The following is a 22,199-nucleotide window of genomic DNA, read 5'->3' on the forward strand; positions in this document are numbered from 1 at the left end:
GGACACACATGGTCTGACTATGGACGGTGCTACAACCATGCTGACTCCGATACAAACAATCTTGTTGAAAGGTAATATTTGAAATGAAACTTGATGTTGAACTAATGCAAATTAATGTAATAGAATCACAAGCATTTGGAATGTAGTTATATCAAAAGAAAAAACGAACATAATCAAATTAAAACGTATTGTTTTTCTTTGCTTGTCCAATTAGATTTTTCCATCGCCTAAAATATCAGTTTTTGGGTGGCATTAGGAACCGTAGACTGGATGATCTTATCAGCATTCTCATCAAGAAGACAGATGGATACTTCCAGGTCATTCACGATTTGCAGGCAGTTGGAAGAATGAAAAATGCCTCTTTGAAGTCAGAAGAAATACTTAAGTCTGCCTCTAGATTGGTGGAAAAAGGTTGGCAAGATAGCATTAAACTTATATCCAATGACACATACCTTTATGAAGTTCCATCAGAACAAACCCCTGGTCTATCCTACAAAGTTTGTCCATCTGAAAGTTTTTGTAGCTGCCCAATAGGAATCAGAGGACATCGCTGTAAACACCTGGTAGTTACTGATTTACTGAGTAAATATGACTCTCAAAAATTTCCTTCTTTGGATCATCAAATAAATGCACATGCTAGTGTACTTAAGCAAAATAAGCTCTACTCCATTCTGTGCTTTGACACAAAAGAGGTAGATGTACAAAGTGTATGTCTTGAGAGAATTTACCACACTTCTGCGATGACATTTCAATGCACCTGTTGTACATTCTCATACAATGAGAAATGTGCTTGCCTTCTACTGGCATGTGAATTATTTGATGTCATCTTAACAAGAGCTGTACCTACTTTGTGGCAAGAAGACACGTCAATGCAGTTAAATGTGAACACAGCAGCAAACCACTCTAAAACTGAAGTGCAGAAGCTAAATGAAATACTGGAGAGTGTGCAGAAATGGCAGACAATTCCTCAGCACATTAGCCAGCAAATTAAAAACCTGCATGACAGTGTCACAAATGCCAGCATGACTAGAACGGCAGCAGCATTTCCAGCAGTAACTACAGACTTGACGAGAAAGATAAGACCATTGTTTCCACACAGAGCAAAAAACATGAAACGAAAGTATGGAAAGAATTTCAAGAGACGACAAACTAAATTCTAAAAATGAATGTAGATATGAAAAAACAACCCAAGGCACTGTGACAATGTAAAATATACATTTAAAATGAACTTGCTACATGCAAGTGTGCATATGAGAAATTAAGTGAAGGAGGCTGCTGTTTTTTGGTTTTGTTTATTTTACTGTATATATTTTTACATGCACTGTTGTAAAACATCTGAAATCTGAAAATTGTATTTCAAAAAAAAAAAAGCTAAATAAACCATGACTGTTTTATATTACTCAGCTGTCTGAATGTGTTCTGAATGGCTCAGTGAAACCTACTTTAACTGACTGATTAAAAATGAGATGACAATATCTAGCACTTGTGGTCCAAGTGTATGGGTCAGCAGACTAAAAGGTGATTCCTCTCCCAGTTTTTCCCTTAGCAAGCGCTGGAGGGTGCAGAGTGTATTCCTGTAAATATCAATGGACAGATATGTAAGAAGGATGCAAGTTAAAAAATTCTAGATGTGGAAAGCAACTTACTTGGCAACGTCTGCCTCAGCACTGGGAACACTTGCCATCATGTCTATGTTTACATGTCGCCCAAGCATGGCTCCCAGCTCCTGGGCCAAATCTGTGGCCTCCCCTTCACTGAGAGCAGAGAAGATGCTGATCTTTGTCTTTGCTTTAATTGGGCGTTGTTCTCTGAGCTCCTCAGGGAGATCCTCTTTACGGACCTATAGGTAAAACCAATATGTTACTGTTTTATAAATGTTTTGCTCTAAATTAAAAGTATAGCTAATAGCTATACGGTTTATATAGAGCATATACAAACCCTAATCAAGCTTCTTAACATATTATTAGACATGTTTTCTGCCGTGATTCTTCTTTTCAGTTCATCTTGGGTTACAGTGTACTTTCTTTTGGTGCCTGGCACTGACAGCCTTCCCAGAACAGTATAGTTTCCTCCCTGAGTTGTTTTGTCCTCTTCTTTTTCCTCAGGTATGTTTTCTTCCTCTGTATCTTCTATCTTTCTTTTCTTTTCTTTGTTTTGCTCTTGCCCACTTTCAGCAACTGTTAGCTCCTCTTCACTTTCTCTTTCTTCTGCTTTGTTTTCCAGAACAGTATAGTTTCCTCCCTGAGTTGTTTTGTCCTCTTCTTTTTCCTCAGGTATGTTTTCTTCCTCTGTATCTTCTATTTTTCTTTTCTTTGCTTTGTTTTGCTCTTGCCCACTCTCAGCAACTGTTAGCTCCTCTTCACTTTCTCTTTCTTCTGCTTTGTTTTCCTCTGCTTCTCTTCCCTGTGCTGTATAAGCAAAACTCATTGTCAATCACCAGTATTACACGATTATTGTAGCACAGGTAAAGTACATATCATCTGCCATATCAAAACAACAGAAAGTTATGCTTGTGCACCCTATGCTGTATTTAAAATATCTTCCTAAAATTTAAGAAAATAGTGGGGCATGATTTTAGGTTGTAATATTCATTAAATAATAAACAAATACACATTCTATACTTCGCATTTTGTCCCTGATCTGTGCACGCCTTGAAAATGCATCAGCCAGTGTAAACCAGGATGTACAGTCAAGCTCATCGATTAGTTCTTTGGGAGGATCCTAGAGGAAGGAATTGAAACAAATAATTTGTTTTCTTTTAGTGCCATACACAGTGCCATGATAGAAAAAAAAGTGCTATATAGCCAACATCTACCAAACCATTTTACTCACCTTCAGAAATTTCTCTGCATAGAGTAACACAAATATGCCGCATTCAGAGGTGTTTCCGTGCTGTCCGGGTACCCGCACTTTCAGGGCTGGCATAGAATCTGCAGAAAATGTACGGGGCTTTGTTCTTGTGTTTTTCCACATTTCTGTTAAGTAACTGAAAGACAAAAACAACATTATTAAATGTTTATCTCTATGACATGCAGACACATCTTTTGTTTTGCAACATTACTCTTACTTATATCTTAAAGCGATAGGTCACGCAAAAAAGAAAAATCTATTAATCTATCAATCATTTAATCACCCTTGTACTTCAAATGACTACCTTATGCCGAACAGAACATGAGAAGATTGTCAACTTTGAGGATTGACCTTCTCATTCAGTTTACAGTCAATGACAATTGTTATTATAAAACTTAATTATTTCAAACTTTATAAATAGAGAATGAACAGTCCTGAAATTACATCTATCTCTGTGACAGCCCTATACTGTAATGAAAGTGTCTGTGGACCACAGTCTAATTATTTGTTTTGCCAAACAGAAGACTTTAAGGCACTGTTTATCCCTTTATTAACAGGACAGCTAGAAACTAAGATTATTGTTTGATGACCATTATCCACTTTTCAAGTTTGCTGATATCAAATTTAATTTTAATTTTACTTTCTTATTGTTACAAACTTAGAGTATGGTTTAAGAAGCCTTGGAATATAATAAATGTGTAATGACTACTACTTTGCAGCTAACCCTGTGGTCCTTTTTCATGCTATATGGAGTTCAAAAGCTAAAAACTACTTATAATTGTCACTGTATGGTAATGATAAATCCTCAAAGTCCTCTTTTATGTTCCATAGAATAAAGTCATACATGTTTAAAACAAAATGAGGATGAGTAAAAAAACAAATATTTTGTGTTGTATTTACATAAAAATGTGGGCCAAAATACAACAGAACCAACCTTCGAATGTTTTGGAACACGTCCATGCTGTCGCTCACTTGCTCAGTCTGGGAGTCTAGCATTAAAATGCAAGGCCTAATTGTACAACACAACTGATTAAACACAGAGAAATCTAACAATAGAAATGTTTGGTATAGGACTAAATGTAGCATTATTATTTCATTGTAGGGGTAACAGCACCAAATTGAATTACCCAAACACAAAATACATATTTACCTCCTTTTTTGCACCAATTTTCGCCCCCTTCGCATGTGTTCCACTTCTTCGTTTCCAGGGAAGCACACAATCACGAGTCTCCAGTGATTTCTGAAAAACATTAATATACACAATAAAAAACACAATATACAGTAAATCAAATAAGTTGTGATAATTGCATGGCATAATGTGCATAATGGCATTATGTGCCATTCACGGTGCTACTATAAGGAGCACACTCACTTCCCTTAATTATACATGTTTAAATGAACATCTAATATGTAACATGAAAACATTAGACTGGTTATTGCCTAATAAACCCCAATATGTGTTGTTACTGAGAATCAACAGACTGTTGGAAAGTGCGACTGTCATATTTGAGTTTTCCACAGAGCTGTCTAATAAGTAATAACAACCAGTAAATAAATAAAGTTCTCACCTAAGAACATTCTGGACTATCAAAAGATAGTCCTTTTTGAAAATGTCCTCCTGTTTTGTCCAGTTGATGACACCAGAACATCCACTAAAATTGCATAGATGACATAATAAATCATGTGGTTACAATAATTCTTCAATATTAGGATTCAATATATAAAAAAGACACTACATGGCTTCTTAAAAGGCCATGGAAGGCTAGACACTGTAGCATAAACATCCTCAAATACAGGTGCTGGTCATATGATTAGAATATCATCAAGTAGTTGATTTATTTCACTAATTCCATTCAAAAAGTGAAACTTGTATATTATATTCATTCATTACACACAGACTGATATATTTCAAATGTTTATTTCTTTTAATTTTGATGATTATAACTAACAACTAAGGAAAATCCCAAATTCATTATCTCAGAAAATTAGAATATTACTTAATGGGATAGTTCACCCAAAAATGATAATAATGTCAGTAATTACTCACCCTCAAGTTGTTCCAACCCCGTAAGACCTTCGTTGATCTTCGGAACACAATTTAGGATATTTTTGATGAAAAGTATTGTCGTCGCTTGATAAATTTAAGATTGAGCCACTGTAGTCACTTGGACTATATTAACGATCTCTTTAATAACTTTTCTGACCCAGCAAGTTACAGTGTCTCTGAAAGCCTATGGAGGAGTGAGACAGCTCTCAGATTTCATCAAAAATATCCTAAATTGTGTTCCGAAGATCAACGAAGTTCTTACGGGGTTGTAACAACATGAGGTTGAGTAATTACTGACATTATTTAAATTTTTGGGTGAACTATACCAATACAAAGAAAGGATTTTTAGAAATATTGGCCACCTGAAAAGTGTGAGCATGTATAGCACTCAATACTTAGTTGGGGCTCCTTTTGCCTGAATTACTGCAGCAATGCGGCGTGGCATGAGTCGGTCAGTCTGTGGCACTGCTCAGGTGTTATGAGAGCCCAGGTTGCTCTGATAGTGGCCTTCAGCTCTTCTGCATTGTTGGATCTGGCATATCACATCTTCCTCTTCACAATACCCCATAGATTTTCTATAGGGTTAAGGTCAGGCGAGTTTGCTGGTCAATTAAGAACATGGGATACCATGGTCCTTAACCCAGGTACTGGTAACTTTGGCACTGTGTGCAGGTGCCAAGTCCTGTTGGAGAATGAAATCTGCATCTCCATAAAGTTGGTCAGCAGCAGGACGCATGAAGTGCTCTATAACTTCCTGGTAGACGGCTGCGTTGACCTTGGACCTCAGAAAACACAGTGGACCAACACCAGCAGATGACATGGCTCCCCAAACCATCACTGACTGTGGAAACTTTACACTGGACTTCAAGCATCGTGGATTGTGTGCCTCTCCTCTCTTCCTCCAGACTCTGGGACCCTGATTTCCAAAGGAAATGCTAAATTTACTTTCATCAGAGAACATAACTTTGGACCACTCAGCAGCAGTCCAGTCCTTCTTGTCTTTAGCCCAGGCAAACGCTTCTGACGCTCTCTGTTGTTCAAGAGTGGCTTGACACAAGAAATGCAACAACTGAAACCCATGTCTTGCATACGTCTGTGCGTAGTGGTTCTTGAAGCACTGACTCCAACTGCAGTCCACTCTTTGTGAATCTCCCCCACATTTTTGAATGGGTTTTGTTTCACAATCCTCTCCAGGGTGCGGTTATCCCTATTGCTTGTACAATTTTTCTACCACATCTTTTCCTTCCCTTCGCCTCTCTATTAATGTGCTTGGACACAGAGCTCTGTGAACAGCCAGCCTCTTTTGCAATGAACTTTTGTGTCTTGCCCTCCTTGTGCACGGTGTCAATGGTCGTCTTTTGGACAACTGTCGAGTCAGCAGTCTTCCCCATGATTGTGTAGCCTACAGAACTAGACTGAGAGACCATTTAAAGGCCTTTGCAGGTATTTTGAGTTAATTATCAGATTAGAGTGTGGCACCAGGTGTCTTCAATATTGAACCTTTTCACAATAGGCCTATACTGAGATACTGAATTTGGGATTTTCCTTAGTTGTTAGTTATAATCATCAAAATTAAAAGAAATAAACATGTGAAATTCATCAGTCTGTGTGTAATGAATGAATATAATATACAAGTTTCAATTTTTTAATGGAATTAGTGAAATAAATCAACTACTTGATGATATTCTAATCATATGAAACTGGCTGTTTAATTCAAATGAATTTATCTTTCTTAACATATCAGTAACTATACCTGGTTGTTAATTTGGTGTAAAAATGCACTGGATAGATCAAGGATTTCCGCCTTATATGGCGTCCTGATTCTTCATGAACAGACCTAAAAAGATTTAGTAGAAAATTATTACTAAGAATATTATGATTAGCAGTGTTATGATGCTTCAAAAGAATTACCTCAATACAATATCCATTACAATGTCATTCAGCCACATTCCATCATCTAGTGATGCAAGTGACTCTTTTGTCAATAAGGGCGCACGGAAGGACCTCAAATGAAAAAGTACAAAAACACATTTTTGTAAAAATATTAATATAAGTCAAACTTCTGGTTTATATACAGATAGACAATATTTTAATGAATATTTACCCTTTATCGTTCTCCATGGATGAGCGCTATCTGTACAAAGAAGAAAATTAATGTTAACATTAAGAAATTTAAATTATATATTTAAATACAGTGATAGATTACTGTTTGTCTTATATTAGATGAGTCATAAGGAATGCTGTCCCTGGGTCAACATAAAAATACGATGTCCCTGAGTCAACACAATGTATTTAATTATTATTACATATAGTAGTAGATTACAGTTTGTCTTAAATTAAATATTGTTTTATTATTATTATTATTTAAATGCAGTGATATATTACTGTTTGTCTTATATTATATGAGTTATAAGGAATGATGTCCCTGGGTCAACAACACAATATATTTAATTATTATTACATAGTAGTGGATTCCAGTTTGTCTTATATCAAATATTGTATTATTATTATTATTATTATTTAAATACAGTGATAGATTACTGTTTGTCTTATATTATATGAGTTATAAGGAATGATGTCCCTGGGTCAACATAAAAATATGATGTCCCTGGGTCAACACAATATATTTCATTATTATTACAAAGTGGTAGATTCCAGTTTTCCTTATATAAGATATTGTATTATTATTATTATTATTTAAATACAGTATTATATTACTGTTTGTCTTATATTATATAAGTTATAAGGAATGATGTCCCTGGGTCAACAACACAATATATTTCATTATTATTACATAGTAGTGGATTCCAGTTTGTCTTATATTAAATATTGTATTATTATTATTATTATAATTTAAATACAGTGATAGATTACTGTTTGTCTTATATTATATAAATTATAATGAATGCTGTCCCTGGGTCAACATAAAAATATGATGTCCCTGGGTCAACAACACAATATATTTCATTATTATTACATATAGTAGTAGATTTCAGTTTGTCTTATATTAAATATTGTATTATTATTATTATTATTATTTAAATACAGTATTATATTACTGTTTGTCTTATATTATATAAGTTATAAGGAATGATGTCCCTGGGTCAACAACACAATATATTTAATTATTATTACATAGTAGTGGATTCCAGTTTGTCTTATATCAAATATTGTATTATTATTATTATTATAATTTAAATACAGTGATAGATTACTGTTTGTCTTATATTATATAAGTTATAATGAATGCTGTCCCTGGGTCAACATAAAAATATGATGTCCCTGGGTCAACAACACAATATATTTCATTATAATTACATATAGTAGTAGATTACAGTTTGTCTTATTTTAGATATTGTATTATTATTATTATTTAAATACAGTGATATATTACTTTTTGTCTTATATTATATGAGTTATAATGAATGATGTCCCTGGGTCAACAACACAATATATTTAATTATTATTACATAGTAGTGGATTCCAGTTTGTCTTATATTAAATATTGTATTATTATTATTATTATAATTTAAATACAGTGATAGATTACTGTTTGTCTTATATTATATAAGTTATAATGAATGCTGTCCCTGGGTCAACAACACAATATATTTAATTATTATTACATAGTAGTGGATTCCAGTTTGTCTTATATTAAATATTGTATTATTATTATTATTATAATTTAAATACAGTGATAGATTACTGTTTGTCTTATATTATATGAGTTATAATGAATGATGTCCCTGGGTCAACAACACAATATATTTAATTATTATTACATAGTAGTGGATTCCAGTTTGTCTTATATTAAATATTGTATTATTATTATTATTATAATTTAAATACAGTGATAGATTACTGTTTGTCTTATATTATATAAGTTATAATGAATGCTGTCCCTGGGTCAACATAAAAATATGATGTCCCTGGGTCAACAACACAATATATTTCATTATAATTACATATAGTAGTAGATTACAGTTTGTCTTATTTTAGATATTGTATTATTATTATTATTTAAATACAGTGATATATTACTTTTTGTCTTATATTATATGAGTTATAATGAATGCTGTCCCTGGGTCAACATAAAAAACGATGTCCCTGGGTCAACAACACAATATATTTCATTATTATTACAAAGTGGTAGATTCCAGTTTTCCTTATATAAGATATTGTATTATTATTATTATTTAAATACAGTATTATATTACTGTTTGTCTCATATTATATAAGTTATAAGGAATGATGTCCCTGGGTCAACAACACAATATATTTAATTATTATTACATAGTAGTGGATTCCAGTTTGTCTTATATTAAATATTATATTATTATTATTATAATTTAAATAGCCTACAGTATTATATTACTGTTTGTCTTATATTATATAAGTTCTAAGGAATGATGTCCCTGGGTCAACAACACAATATATTTCATTATTATTACATTGGTAAATTACAGTGTTTCTTGTATATAAGAAATGAACTTTGCATGCATGTTCATGATGATAAATGAGAAAAAGTCACAAAATATCAAGAAAAAAAACATAGGTTAACCAGTATTTCCAACAACTAGAAAATCGAAACGGGTCAAATTGACCCGCAACATAACACAAGGGTTAATGCTGTTTTAATTTGTACATGTGAAATAAAAAGGAGCAGGCAGCTCAAATCATACCTAACTGTTCCCCACTGCACTACTTCAGTCAAATGTAAGAATGGACAGGTTTGACAAATGAAGGTGTGTGTGTTTTAATGTATATTGTAAGCCTTTAAAAGCTATCTCTCTCTCTCTCTCTCTCTCACACACACACACACACACCTTCATTTGTCAAACCTGTCCATTCTTACATTTGACTGAAGTAGTGCAGTGGGGAACAGTTAGGTGTGTGTGTGTGAGAGAGAGAGCTTTTAAAGGCTTACAATATACATTAAAATATTGTACCATATTCAAGTCTATAGGCTACTGTACTTCTTGGAACTGTTCAAATACGTGGCTTAAAAAAGAACCCCCCCCCCCCCCCCCCCCTCCAAAAAAAAGAAAGAAAAGAAAACCGAAACGATATTACAGAGAGAATATAGATAAAATCTCTGGTGCATCATCATCATCACAACGACGACGACTGAACAATCAAGGTCAGATATTTAAATATTCAAACGGAGGTAAGAGCCAACATCATTTTTACTCTCTTAGGCCTATAGGCCTATAGTAGGCTAATAAAAAAAAAATAAGTAGTGATATCTATTTATTGTGGGATAAAGGCTATTTATGTTTAAGTTTGCAAAGTGAAGTCCCTTTTTGAAGTGTGTCTGAATTTAAAGATATTATCACTTTTTAAACATTTGTTAACATCTTATTTTTTGTGTATAGGCCTATGTGTAAAATAACTTCGAAGATCTTTGCACACTTCCGTACACCTGTGCTGTGTAGACCCGCCCATGCGCGTGACTGTTCTGAAGCACCTGTAAAACCAGTCAAACTACATTCAAAGATAAACACTAGACTGCTGGTAAACCTACATTTACTCCGGAACTCCGAGTGAGACCGTGTGAAGTAAAATGGACTTAAGTAAGCATTTATTATTTTAAAAACTAATCTTATTTTCTTTGTTAATTCATAGTAAAAATTACTTTTAATCAAACTCGACGTGTTTGCTGTTTCTGTGAGACATTGTTTCTGCTTTCACTTTCATATTGGTCGATTCAGCTAAGAATTTTTCATAAGACACTTATTGCTTGCTTTTTGTTCTCCATAAAGTCGCGTATAGCCTACTTATAAATATGGCTCGTCATTTATTGTGTTTTAGGTTGATTTAAAGAATGCTGTCATGTTTTTTTTTTTAAGTGCGTGGTGCAACTATTCCTGTGTGCCAGTTGTGTGCGCGCGCAAGAGAAGACACTACAGGCAAAAACAGTTTTTTATGTAGGCCTATCTGTCAATTTTGTCAAAGTGTTCTTTCAGATTAGTGGAAAGAAAACATCCAAAATACACTTACAAAGTATATCTTTTGTTTTATAGCACTTTATCTATTTCTGTTTGTATATTTCTGTTACAGTACATGTCTTTAAAGGTCGTTTTCTCAAAATCAGTTTTTTATTCTTATCTATTTTCTGAAGGTTTTGACAGAGGTGTTTGCTCATATAAAATTTGCCTGAATCAAAAAAAATATATTTTTTTTTTCTTGCTACTAATTTAAAGGCACACCGTGGAACTTTTGGCCACTAGGGGCGCTAGACCTGTAACTTTCAAATCTAGTGCCCCTAGAGGCCACAAGCGCCGCAGCACTGTCGCAAAAGTAAAGAAGACATCCACTTAATAAATGAATTGCACAAAAGTGAACAGAAAATAACTGGTCAGGTAAGTCGCATAGACCAGGGGTGCCCAACCCTGCTCCTGTCTGTCCTGCAGAGTTCATCTCTAACTCTAATCAAACACACCTGAAGCTGCTTCAGGTGTGTTTGATTAGGGTTGGAGATAAACTGTGCAGGACAGTCGATCGGCAGGAGCAGGATATAGACGTTTTGTACCTAAAACTAAGTTGTTATTGTGTTGGTTTTGGAGTCATCTTATCTTTAGATCGGACTTACGTCATCTTATTTGTGTTTTTCCTGTAGTAAACTATGTATTATTAGAGGCTTATATGATTTTAGATTCAAATTCATAGACATTTGTATCTAAAATCATATAAGCCACGAATAATACACACATATATGAATTTGTAAAAGGACAAACAAACTGAAGCCTACAAATAACGGCAGTAGGTTTTGACATATCAGTTTTGTTACACGAATTCCCGACTTCGCAGTAAATATTACATTATATATCCACTTTTATTCCGATGTTTATGTTTTATTTTCAATAAATAAATGGGAATAGGAGCGGGCTTCACTCAGTGATTAAACGTAAACTTTAAGAGTGATGAATAATGAATAATTAGAATACTTAGAACAGGAGAGAGGCCGCACTAAGGCACGCGCCGAAACGCGTTTGTGCAAATAAAAAGACTATTTATGCATAGTGCGGCCTCTCTCCTGTTCTAAATGTTTTATTTTCAGTCATCATTTTCTTCGCCCCTTGAATAATCTTCAGAGTCCCCTCCCGAAACAGGAGGAGCACGATGTTTTTCCGCGAGCACGATCCCTCTCGCGTTTTCTCTTTCTTGCCTCCTCAGGAGCAGTTCTCTTACGTAGAGTTCTCTCGTACTGCGTCGAAGAACGCTACGGGAAAGATATTTCTTTGTCGAGATTGAAGCCTAAAATTAATCCTTAATTTTGTAATATTGTAAAACGCTTTTCTGAAGCATACAACCTAGGCGGAGCAATACAGCTCACCCATTGGCTGCTCTGCCAGAAAAGCACAGCCTATGCGAGGCCAGGGACGCTGACCAATGAGGACGCTTCGCGCCCTTCTGCGTCACCTCCCGCCCAAACAGGCGTGGCCTAGGCCTATAAATACGAGCATAGCTGTCTAACACGCCGATTTTCTTAAATTCAACGAAGCTGCACGCATCGCTGGATTGATTCGAGCCGCCACAGCCGTTTGGATACAAGCACCTCAGCAGGACGAGCCCTTACCTGAAGCCGCTGGTCATCGCCGCCTTCAGCCGCCGTTCCCTGCTGCGCTTCTCCGGCGTGGATATATCCTTTCAGTTTTGTGTGTGTTTTGTGTGTGTGTTCGCCTACCGCGTCACACACTTTTTCCTCACAAAAGAGCAACGAGTGTCTTTTTAAAGATGTCTCGCTTTTCCTGCGGCTCCTGCCGAGCCGCGCTCATCGACGGGGACCACCACGAATTATGTGTTTCCTGCTTGGGCGAGGAACATGCAGCTATCGCTCTCGGTGATGGCGGCTGCCATCACTGCGACATGATGCCAATCGCGACTCTGCGGACTCGCCTTGCATCTTTCGCCGAAGCTGCTCAACCGCCCCCTGTAGCGCCGCGCCGTAAAAAGCGCCGTGCTCAGCGGGCCCCGGAACCTCCCTCCACGAGGAGCTCGCCGCCGCCGCCGCTAGCTCCTCTCAACGTTTCGCTTGAGTCGCTCACCGACGGACAACAGCCGCAGCACGCCGCTTTGTCCGTTATGGAAGACGACCAGCAAGCTGTATCAGAGGGAGATGATGATTGCTGTTCGCTTCTCGCTTCGGAGAGCGAGGGTTGGGCGAGCTCCGTGGACCTCCCCTCCCCCGCTGTTCGGGAGCGCAGAGGAGGGAAGATCAGCATCGAGGCGGAACTGATGCGTCTGCTCACACAGGCCGTGTCGAGCCTCGGCCTCGATTGGTCGACGCCCGAGCAACCTGCACTCAACCGGCTGGATGGCCGCTTCCTCTCTGGAGACCGCGCTGCGCCCCCCTCCAGACACGCACCGTTTCTTCCTGAGCTTCATGAAGAGGTAGCGAAATCGTGGAAGGCGCCATTTTCAGCCAGAGTACGTACTTCTGCCTCGCCAGCATTCTCCGTAGTGGACGGTGCTCGAGACAGAGGCTACCACGCTCTCCCTCCGGTCGAGGAGGCTGTAGCGACTCACCTTTGCCCACCCTCTGCTGGACGGCGGGCTAAGGGAGTCCTACCATCCAAAGCTTGCCGCACATCGTCAGCTCTGAACGGTCGCGTGTATTCCGCCGCCGGACAAGCTGCATCGGCGCTGCACACCATGGCGGTGCTTCAAATCCACCAGGCCAACCTCCTCTGCAAGCTAGACGAGGAAGGCCCGGGCGCGATCAGTGTTCCGGACTTACGTAGCGCCACAGACCTAGCTCTTCGCGCTACAAAGTCCGCCGCACACGCCATCGGCAGGATTATGGCCACAGCTACTGTTTCCGAGAGACATTTATGGCTGACTCTCTCTGAAATGGCGGAGTCCGAGCGCTCTGCGTTCCTCGACGCCCCCATTTCACCGGCTGGCCTCTTCGGATCCTCCGTGAAGGACTTCGCGGACCGATTCGCCGAGGTACAGAAAACTTCGCAGGCCATGAGACATTTCCTGCCAAAGCGCTCCAGTTCCGCAACAGGCCGCCCTAAACAGCCGCCTGCCCGAACTCAGCAGCGCCCCGCGCCCGCCGCACCGGCCCAGCAGCAACAGGCCCGAGAGAGACCACGGTCTCGCTCCGCCGGACGCCGCCCGCCACCGCGTGGCCCTCGGCCCAAGATTTCAATCAAGCCCGAGGCCTCGGCGCCATCCTAGCCCTGCTAGGAAAAAGACGGTGTTCGGGTCCCGCTGCGGCCGGACTTCCACCAAAGATTCCCGCTTGTACAGCCCTAAGTTCCGCGTTTGTACCAGTGTACTCAGCAGCCAACAAACCAGCCGTAAAGCCCGTTTGCCTGCACACAAACGCCGTTTTCACGGCGACCCAGATAAATCTAAAAAAGAGTTTAATTTCTGGTGTTCCGGCCAAGGCCGATGGTGTAATGTGTGTAACTGCAATGCCCACCCAGTGCCCATTCATTCACACAAGCACAGCCCCGTTCAACACAGGGTTTGCACACATAAAATCGGCTCACACCGATTGTGCTTTACGTGTAGTGAGCGTGCCCACTGTCCAGTGCCCACAACCACTACACACTGCACGTTCCGCGGTTTCTGTAAAAACGAAACTAACGAACGGTCAGTCAGTACACAAAGACAGTGTCCCCGGTGTTATAAATGTGCCCGCTACCAAGCGCCCACGTTTATTCACAAACATAACGAGCCCCGTAGGGCTCGCCCCGCGTGCTCTCTCTCAACTCAGAGAGTCGAGCGCGCGCGGGACGCATACTGTGTTAAACATGTCCCCCGCCTCAGACGCCACGGCGTCCATGTCACAGCACATGGTTGCTCTCGTGTCGCCGCCATTTCGCGACCAGAGCCCAGATTACATTCAACCCCTAGTCACACGTGCAGATCCATGGGAAGGACTACCCGGGGTCTCAGAATGGGTGCTAGAGACTATAAAAAGAGGCTATTCGCTACAGTTTTATCGACGCCCTCCCCGTTTCACGGGAAAAGTCGAAACCACGGTAAAAACAGAAGTAGCACATCTACTTCGAGCCGAAATAGCGAAGCTATTGAGCAAAGGGGCCATAGAGCCTTTATCTCAAGCTCAGAGCGAAGGGGGCCTGTACAGCAGATATTTCCTGGTACCGAAGAAAGACGGGGGTCTCAGACCCATTTTAGATCTAAGGCGTCTGAACAAAACGCTAACAAAGCGGAAGTTCAGAATGCTCACGACCAGAAGTATCCTCGCGCAAATTCGCCGAGGAGACTGGTTTATGGCAATAGATCTGAAAGACGCGTATTTTCACATACAAATTGCGTCACGTCACAGGCGATTTTTGAGATTCGCCTTCGAGGGCCGGGCATATCAGTACACAGTCCTGCCATTCGGCCTGTCTCTAGCACCTCGTACATTTACAGTGTGCATGGACGCGGCGCTGGCACCCCTGAGACTCCGGGGCGTTCGAATTCTGAACTATTTGGACGATTGGCTAATTCTGGCTCAATCGCCTTCAGAACTCGCTCACCACAAGACACTAATACTCGATCACCTCGAGTGCTTAGGTCTGAGAGTCAATTGGGAGAAAAGTTCACTGTTTCCCAGTCAAAGGATCTCCTTTTTAGGACTGGATCTGAACTCACTGTCTATGACAGCACAGCTGTCATCACAGCGCAGGCGAAATACCCTGCAAATGGCGAAATCCTTCCTCAGCGGCCACATAGTGCCACTCAGGAGATTTCAGAAAATGCTGGGCCTCATGGCCTCAGCCTCAACAGTGCTGCAGTTGGGCCTGCTGCGCATGCGCCCACTACAGTTCTGGTTGAGAGCGCGCGTACCGCGCCGAGCATGGTTACACGGTCGTTATCGCCTCAAGGTCACTCAGGAATGCATTTCAGCCCTGACACCATGGAGAGCGTCAGACTGGTACCGGTCAGGTGTAAGCCTGGGGACTTCCTCGAGCCTGAAGGTGGTGTCCACGGACGCGTCCACCTCAGGCTGGGGAGCACTGCTCGACGGCAGTCCGCTCTTTGGCCAGTGGGCAGAGCGAGCCAAACTACCGCACATAAACTGCCTGGAAATGATGGCAGTGGACTTTGCGCTGAGGCGCTTCTGTCCCCGGATAAAAGGACACCACGTCCTGGTCCGCTCGGACAACATGTCGGTAGTAGCCTACATAAACCGCCAGGGTGGCGTGAGATCCCGGAACCTATTCAGGTTAGCGGAACGCGTACTGGTGTGGGCCCAGCACAACCTGCGCTCGTTAAGAGCAATGCACGTGCCAGGCCACTTGAACGTAGGCCCGGACAGACTCTCACGGAACAACGTTCCTACGGGAGAGTGGTCCCTACACACACAGACAGTGCGTCTGCTGTGGAAAACGTTCGGCAGAGCGGAAATAGACCTGTTTGCAAACCAGGAAAACGCTCATTGCCCAGAATTCTTTTCGAAGAGCGCGAACGCGCTGGCCAGAGTCTGGCCCCGCCGCCCGCTCTATGCTTTTCCTCCTGTCTCACTCCTGCCTCAAGTGCTGGAGCGTATCAAGGAGAGCGGATGCTCAGTACTGCTAGTTGCTCCATTCTGGACGAATCAGACCTGGTTCCCAGCTTTGATGCGACTGAAAAGTACTGCCCCGTGGCCGATTCCAGTGAGGAGAGACCTCCTCTCACAGGCCAAGGGCTCGATTCTGCATCCTCACCCCGAGCTTTGGTCCCTACACGTATGGGCCATAAACGGGTACCCGCTAACCTCCCAAGAGGAGTGTTAGACACGATCGAACAAGCTAGGGCTCCGTCTACTAGACGGCTCTACGCTTCCAAATGGTCGGTGTTCTCTGGATGGTGTTCAGATCAAGGTCTGTCACCACTTCAGTGTGGAGAACCGGAGATTCTCTCCTTCTTGCAAGAGCTATTGGATAAGGGAAGAACCCCATCCACGCTCAAAGTCTATGTGGCTGCCATATCAGCGTTCGTTAATCCAACGCTTGGCCGTTCACTAGGCAGGAACGACCTGGTGGTCCGCTTCCTGAGAGGCGCCAGGAGGTTAAACCCTCCAAGGCCTCCTTCAGTCCCCGTTTGGGACCTTTCTACAGTGTTGAACGCTATGAAAGGGGCCCCTTTCGAGCCTATTCACTCAGTTGACATGAAACACCTGTCTCTCAAGACCGTGTTTCTTTTGGCTCTCGCCTTAGTGAAGCGTGTGGGAGACTTGCAAGCGCTCTCAGTGAGAGCTTCTTGTATGGAGTTCGGGCCAAACGACTCTATAGTCGTATTGAAACCGAAGCATGGGTACGTGCCTAAGTCCCTCAACACACCGTTCAGGGCTCAGGTCATCTCCCTGTCGGCCCTGCCGGCCTCAGAGGACGGAAATAGCTCCCTTTGCCCGGTCAGGGCATTAAGAGCTTACGTGTCCCGCTCCGCTGTTTTTCGACAGACGGAGCAGCTCTTTGTTTCGTTCAGCGGGCGCTCCAAGGGACGAGCCGCAACGAAACAGAGTCTGTCTCGATGGGTAGTGGACGCCATTGCGCTAGCCTACGCATCTAGAGGCTTGGAATGCCCTTTGGGCATCAGAGCACATTCCACGAGAGGCATGGCCTCTTCATGGGCTTGGTATAGCGGAATCTCGTTACAAGATATCTGTATGGCGGCAGGCTGGGCCTCCCCGTCTACATTTATTAGGTTCTATAACCTAGAGGTTCCTGCGTTGCAGGCTAAACTGCTCTCGGTCTAGAAGACTATGTATAAGTGTTCCTGCCCCGCGCTGCGGCCCAGGTCACTTCAATGGTAATATGTACAAGTGCTCCTGCCCCGCGCTGCGGCCCAGGTCACTTCAATGTCTAATATGTATAAGTGTTCCTGCCCCGCGCTGCGGCCCAGGTCACTTCAATGTTTAAGCATCACTCACTGACAATGTGTCCCATGAGCATGCTATTACCCCTCATATATATCTATATTTACATATATATGCTATTATGCCTTAAGAGGCACTACTATAAGGGATGATGCTATTTTAGCCGCTCTCCCTATACTTCTTGGGGTAGGCGCTTGTATACCAGGGCGCGCGCGCCAATAGGTGTCTGTGTCGATCCAAGAACACGCACGGCGGTTTGCATAGGGTTCCCGTAGCGTCCTTCGACGCAGTACGAGAGAACTCTACGTAAGAGAACGTACTCGGTTACTAACGTAACCTCGGTTCTCTCTAGGAGAGGGAACGAGTACTGCGTCTCATGCCGTGCGTGTCCACGCTGCGTCGCTTCATTGACGAAAATCGGCGTGTTAGACAGCTATGCTCATATTTATAGGCCTAGGCCACGCCTGTTTGGGCGGGAGGTGACGCAGAAGGGCGCGAAGCGTCCTCATTGGTCAGCGTCCCTGGCCTCGCATAGGCTGTGCTTTTCTGGCAGAGCAGCCAATGGGTGAGCTGTATTGCTCCGCCTAGGTTGTATGCTTCAGAAAAGCGTTTTACAATATTACAAAATTAAGGATTAATTTTAGGCTTCAATCTCGACAAAGAAATATCTTTCCCGTAGCGTTCTTCGACGCAGTACTCGTTCCCTCTCCTAGAGAGAACCGAGGTTACGTTAGTAACCGAGTACGTTTTAAACTTTTCCTTGCCTCAGCCATGGCCAGGAGTCGAGCAGGCGGAAAAATAGTAGCAAAAGCGTTAGCTCCTTGAGCATATCAGAACTTGTGGTCACGTGACGGTCGTAAAGTGATTCGTTCTCCAGGTCACATGACCTGTCCGTCTCCTCCAAACTTACATGGGCGGTATTTCAAGAGGGCAGCCCCGCTCCGAGCATTGATAGTGTCATGTCAAACACTGTATATTGGCCTGAGGAATAATTTAAAACAACTCATATGCTTCAACTCTTTAGGTCAAAAGTTCCACGGTGTGCCTTTAAGTAGTGATAAAAAAAATAAAAAATCCTCTCTGTAAAAACCTTTGACTGTAAAAAATTAAACAAAATGTTTCAACCGAATGAAAAGAACCTACATCCAATGATCCACATTTTTTCTAGAAATGTATGCAAATTATTGCATAGGCCTATTTAAACATAACATTTCAGTGACCTTGTAATACCAATTCTTAATGTAATCAATCAATTGGGGAAGTATGGTGATATCTATTAGTTATATGTTTACTCTATTCACCTGGAGAGTCTTGCCTTCATTTAGTTCGACGGTTTTACATGTTGCATATTTTTAAAGGATATATTATCACTGAAAACATGTTATTTTTGCATCAAATTGCAATTTAGCCCTGAGTTTTGTAATCTGTGTTTTTGTTTTCTCCTGATTGAGATAATTAAACGATTCTTATTTCATCATAGTTTAGTTAACCATGGGTGATGATTAACTTACAGTCGTGCTCAGAATTAATGGCACCCCTGGTAAATATGATCAAAACTGCCTATAAAAAATAAATCTGCATTGTTTATCCTTTTGATCTTTCATTCAAAAAATTGCCAAAAATCGAACCTTTCATTGAAGTAAAAGAATTGAAAGTGGGGGGAAATCACATTATGAAATAAATGTTGTTCTCCAAAACACGTTGGCCACAATTATTGGCACCCTTTTATTAAATACTTTTAGCGCTCTCTTTTTGTCAAGATATGCAACGCTGAGTCTTCTCCTATAATGCCTGATGAGTTTGGAGAACAACTGACCAGAGATCAGAGACCATTCCTCCGTACAGAATCTCTCCAGATCCTTCAGATTCCCAGATCCATGTTGCTGCTTCTTCTCTTCAGTTCACTCCGCTCATCAGGTCAGGGAACTGGGACGGTCATGGCAGAAGCTTCATGTTGTGCTCCGTAACACATTTTTGTGTTGATTTTGATGTTTGTTTTGGATCGTTGTCCTGATGGAAGATCCAACCACGGCCCACGGTCAGGTTTGGATTTTTTATCTGTTGATATTTGATAGAATCCACGATGCCATGTATCTGAACAAGAAGTCCAGGACCTCCAGCAGAAAAATATGCCCACAACATTAAAGATCCAACGGTATATTAAATTGTACACATGGGGCACTTTCTATCCTTGTGTGCACCAAACCCATCTGGCGTGTTTGCTGCCAAAAAGCTATTTTTCATCTGACCACAGAACCCTGTCGTGTGAAGTTCCAGTAGTGTCTGACAACTGAATTTGCTGGAATTTTATTTTTTGGATGAGTGAGGAGGATTTTTCTTGAAACTCTACCTAACAACATGTGGTGATGTAGGGGTGGTTTGATTTTTTTTATAGGCTTTCTGACCCCAAGACTCCACTAATCTCTGCAATTCTCCGTCTGTGATCCTTGAAGAGTCTTTGGCCACTCACACTTTCATCCTCACCATCCATTGAGGCAATATAGACACACATCCTCTTCCTGGCAGATTCGTAACATCTTTAGTTGATTGGAACTTTTTAATTATTGCCCTGATGGTCAAAATGGGGATTTTCAATTCTTTAGCTATTTTCTTACAGCCACTTTCAATTTTGTGATGCTCAACAATGATGCACATCTGAACTATATTCTTTGGTTTTACTCATTGTGATGGATGATTAAGGGAATTTAGCCTTTGTGTTCTCTCATATTTAAACTCCTGTGAAATGTCATTGCTGGACAATTTCATGGTCACCCTGGTGTGATAAAAAAGGTAAATATTAATGGGAATAATATTTTACTCGTAAAAAATTCTAGGGGTACCAATAATTGTGGCCATCGTGATTTGGAGAAAAACATTTATTTCATAATGTGATTTCCCCCCCACTTTCAATTATTTTACTTCAATGAAAGGTTCGAATTTTGGCAATTTTTTGAAGGAATTTTTTTTATAGCCAGTTTTGATCATATTTACCAGGGGTGCCATTCATTCTGAGCACAACTGTAAGTCCATTAATGTGGCATTTGTATTGTTATGATTAGCATATTTTTAGTACAGCTTTCTTGTTAACTGTTCTGAAAGCACAAACAACAGGATAAGTGTGTTTTGTTCTCTGTATGTTGCAGGTGATGCTCAACATCTCTCAGAGCTGAGGATTGTGTTGATGGGTAATAGAGCTGCTGGTAAGAGTTCATCAGGAAACACCATCCTGGGCAGAGAGGAGTTTGACTTGAAGAGTTCTGCTCAGTGTGTGAGGAGACATGGAGAAGTAGCAGACAGACACATCACTGTCATTGAAGCTCCAGGATGGTGGATGAATTACACTGTAAAGAAGAGTCCTGAGTTACTGAAACAGGAGATTGTGCTCAGTGTGTCTCTATGTCCTCCAGGACCACATGCTGTACTACTGATCATACGTGTGGACACTAGATTTAAAGAAGAAAAGAGAAAATCATTGCAGGGTCATCTGGATCTTCTCGGTGAGAGAGTCTGGAGTCACACTATAGTGCTGTTCACTCATGGAGATTCCCTGTTAGACACATCTATAGAGCAGTACATTGAGAGTGAAGGACAGGATCTACAGCGGCTACTGGACAAATGTGGGAACAGGTATCATGTTCTCAACAATCACAACAGGAGTGACGACACTCAGATCAAGGAGCTGCTGGAGAAGATTGAGGAGACAGTGGCAGAAAACAACGGCCGCCATTTTGAAATAGACAGAAAGATTTTACAGAAGATGAAAGAGAGAAGAAGAGCAGAGGAAGTGGGAGCAGAAGAACGAATGAAGAGAATGAAAAAAAGGCGAAAAAACATCAGATCACAGATGAGTGAGTCCCCATACTTTATAGTACAGATATGCACACTGGGTATATTAAGTTTATCATGTAAATGTAACAGTCACGGCAATAATAACATGAAACTTCTTGTCATTAACCGCTTGTAGAGGCATTCACAATAGATGTGTTCAAAGCATTTCACAGTGACGACGGCCCATAAAAGTTGTTATTGAAGCAATTGCTATATAAGCAATTGTATTTCTTAAACAATCCTGTTCTTCACAAGGTGTGCTTTTGAAGACAGAAATCCCTTTACTTAGTCAATAGAAAACAATACAAAAAACAACATTAAACAACTGCAAACATTAAACAACTGTATTTAACATAACCTTAAACTTCAGCTTTACACCTATAGAAACGTCTCTGGTTACTCACGTAACCTATGTTCTCTGAATAGGGAACGAGACGCTGCGTAGCTTTAAGACGCAGTGGGACGCCCTCTGGGTGTACCGGTTGTCTGAAGCCCTTATAGAATCACGGCAATTCATTGGCTGATGGCGCGGGCGCCGCCCCGACGCTCTTATGTCGTAACATTATATACGCTTGCGCACCATCTGCTCCTCAGATTTCTCTGCCGAAAAAGAAAACTTGTCGGCAGCGCAAGGAGCTTGGCAGCGAACGC

The 22,199-nt window shown here is 41.1% G+C and overlaps 2 protein-coding genes across 3 annotated transcripts in view; one reads left to right on the forward strand and one right to left on the reverse strand.

Moving 5' to 3' along the window:
* Positions 1-1,391: 1,391 nt before the first annotated feature.
* Positions 1,392-3,812, reverse strand: LOC306993616 (uncharacterized protein). The gene is made up of 5 exons (XM_079603515.1): positions 3,785-3,812; positions 2,833-2,986; positions 1,939-2,721; positions 1,647-1,840; positions 1,392-1,574 (listed from the first exon to the last, which is right to left on the reverse strand). The coding sequence occupies exons 3-5, from the start codon at positions 2,425-2,427 to the stop codon at positions 1,439-1,441; spliced, it is 819 nt and encodes a 272-aa protein (XP_079459641.1). The 5' UTR covers positions 2,428-2,721; positions 2,833-2,986; positions 3,785-3,812; the 3' UTR covers positions 1,392-1,438.
* A 6,460-nt stretch (positions 3,813-10,272) lies between these two features.
* LOC306993612 (GTPase IMAP family member 8-like) overlaps positions 10,273-22,199 on the forward strand; it is a 30,814-nt gene continuing 18,887 nt past the window's right edge. For both annotated transcript variants that reach the window (XM_079603510.1, XM_079603511.1), the window contains exons 1-2: positions 10,273-10,470; positions 20,864-21,568. In XM_079603510.1, the coding sequence (XP_079459636.1) occupies positions 10,461-10,470; positions 20,864-21,568 (715 nt within the window). In that variant the 5' untranslated portion in view covers positions 10,273-10,460. The remainder of the gene's footprint in view (positions 10,471-20,863; positions 21,569-22,199) is intronic.

This window comes from Phoxinus phoxinus, assembly GCF_949152265.1.
Source record: "Phoxinus phoxinus genome assembly, chromosome: 25".
Taxonomy (NCBI): Eukaryota; Metazoa; Chordata; class Actinopteri; order Cypriniformes; family Leuciscidae; genus Phoxinus; species Phoxinus phoxinus.

What these genes read in the sequence shown, in the direction of transcription:
- LOC306993616 (XM_079603515.1), bottom strand. Translation starts at nt 2,427, where the DNA reads ATGAGTTTTGCTTATACAGCACAGGGAAGAGAAGCAGAGGAAAACAAA. An exon ending in TGTTAAGAAGCTTGATTAGG is followed by an intron (nt 1,841 to 1,938) that starts GTTTGTATATGC and finishes TTTTACCTATAG; the next exon opens with GTCCGTAAAGAGGATCTCCC. An exon ending in GCTGAGGCAGACGTTGCCAA is followed by an intron (nt 1,575 to 1,646) that starts GTAAGTTGCTTT and finishes TGATATTTACAG; the next exon opens with GAATACACTCTGCACCCTCC.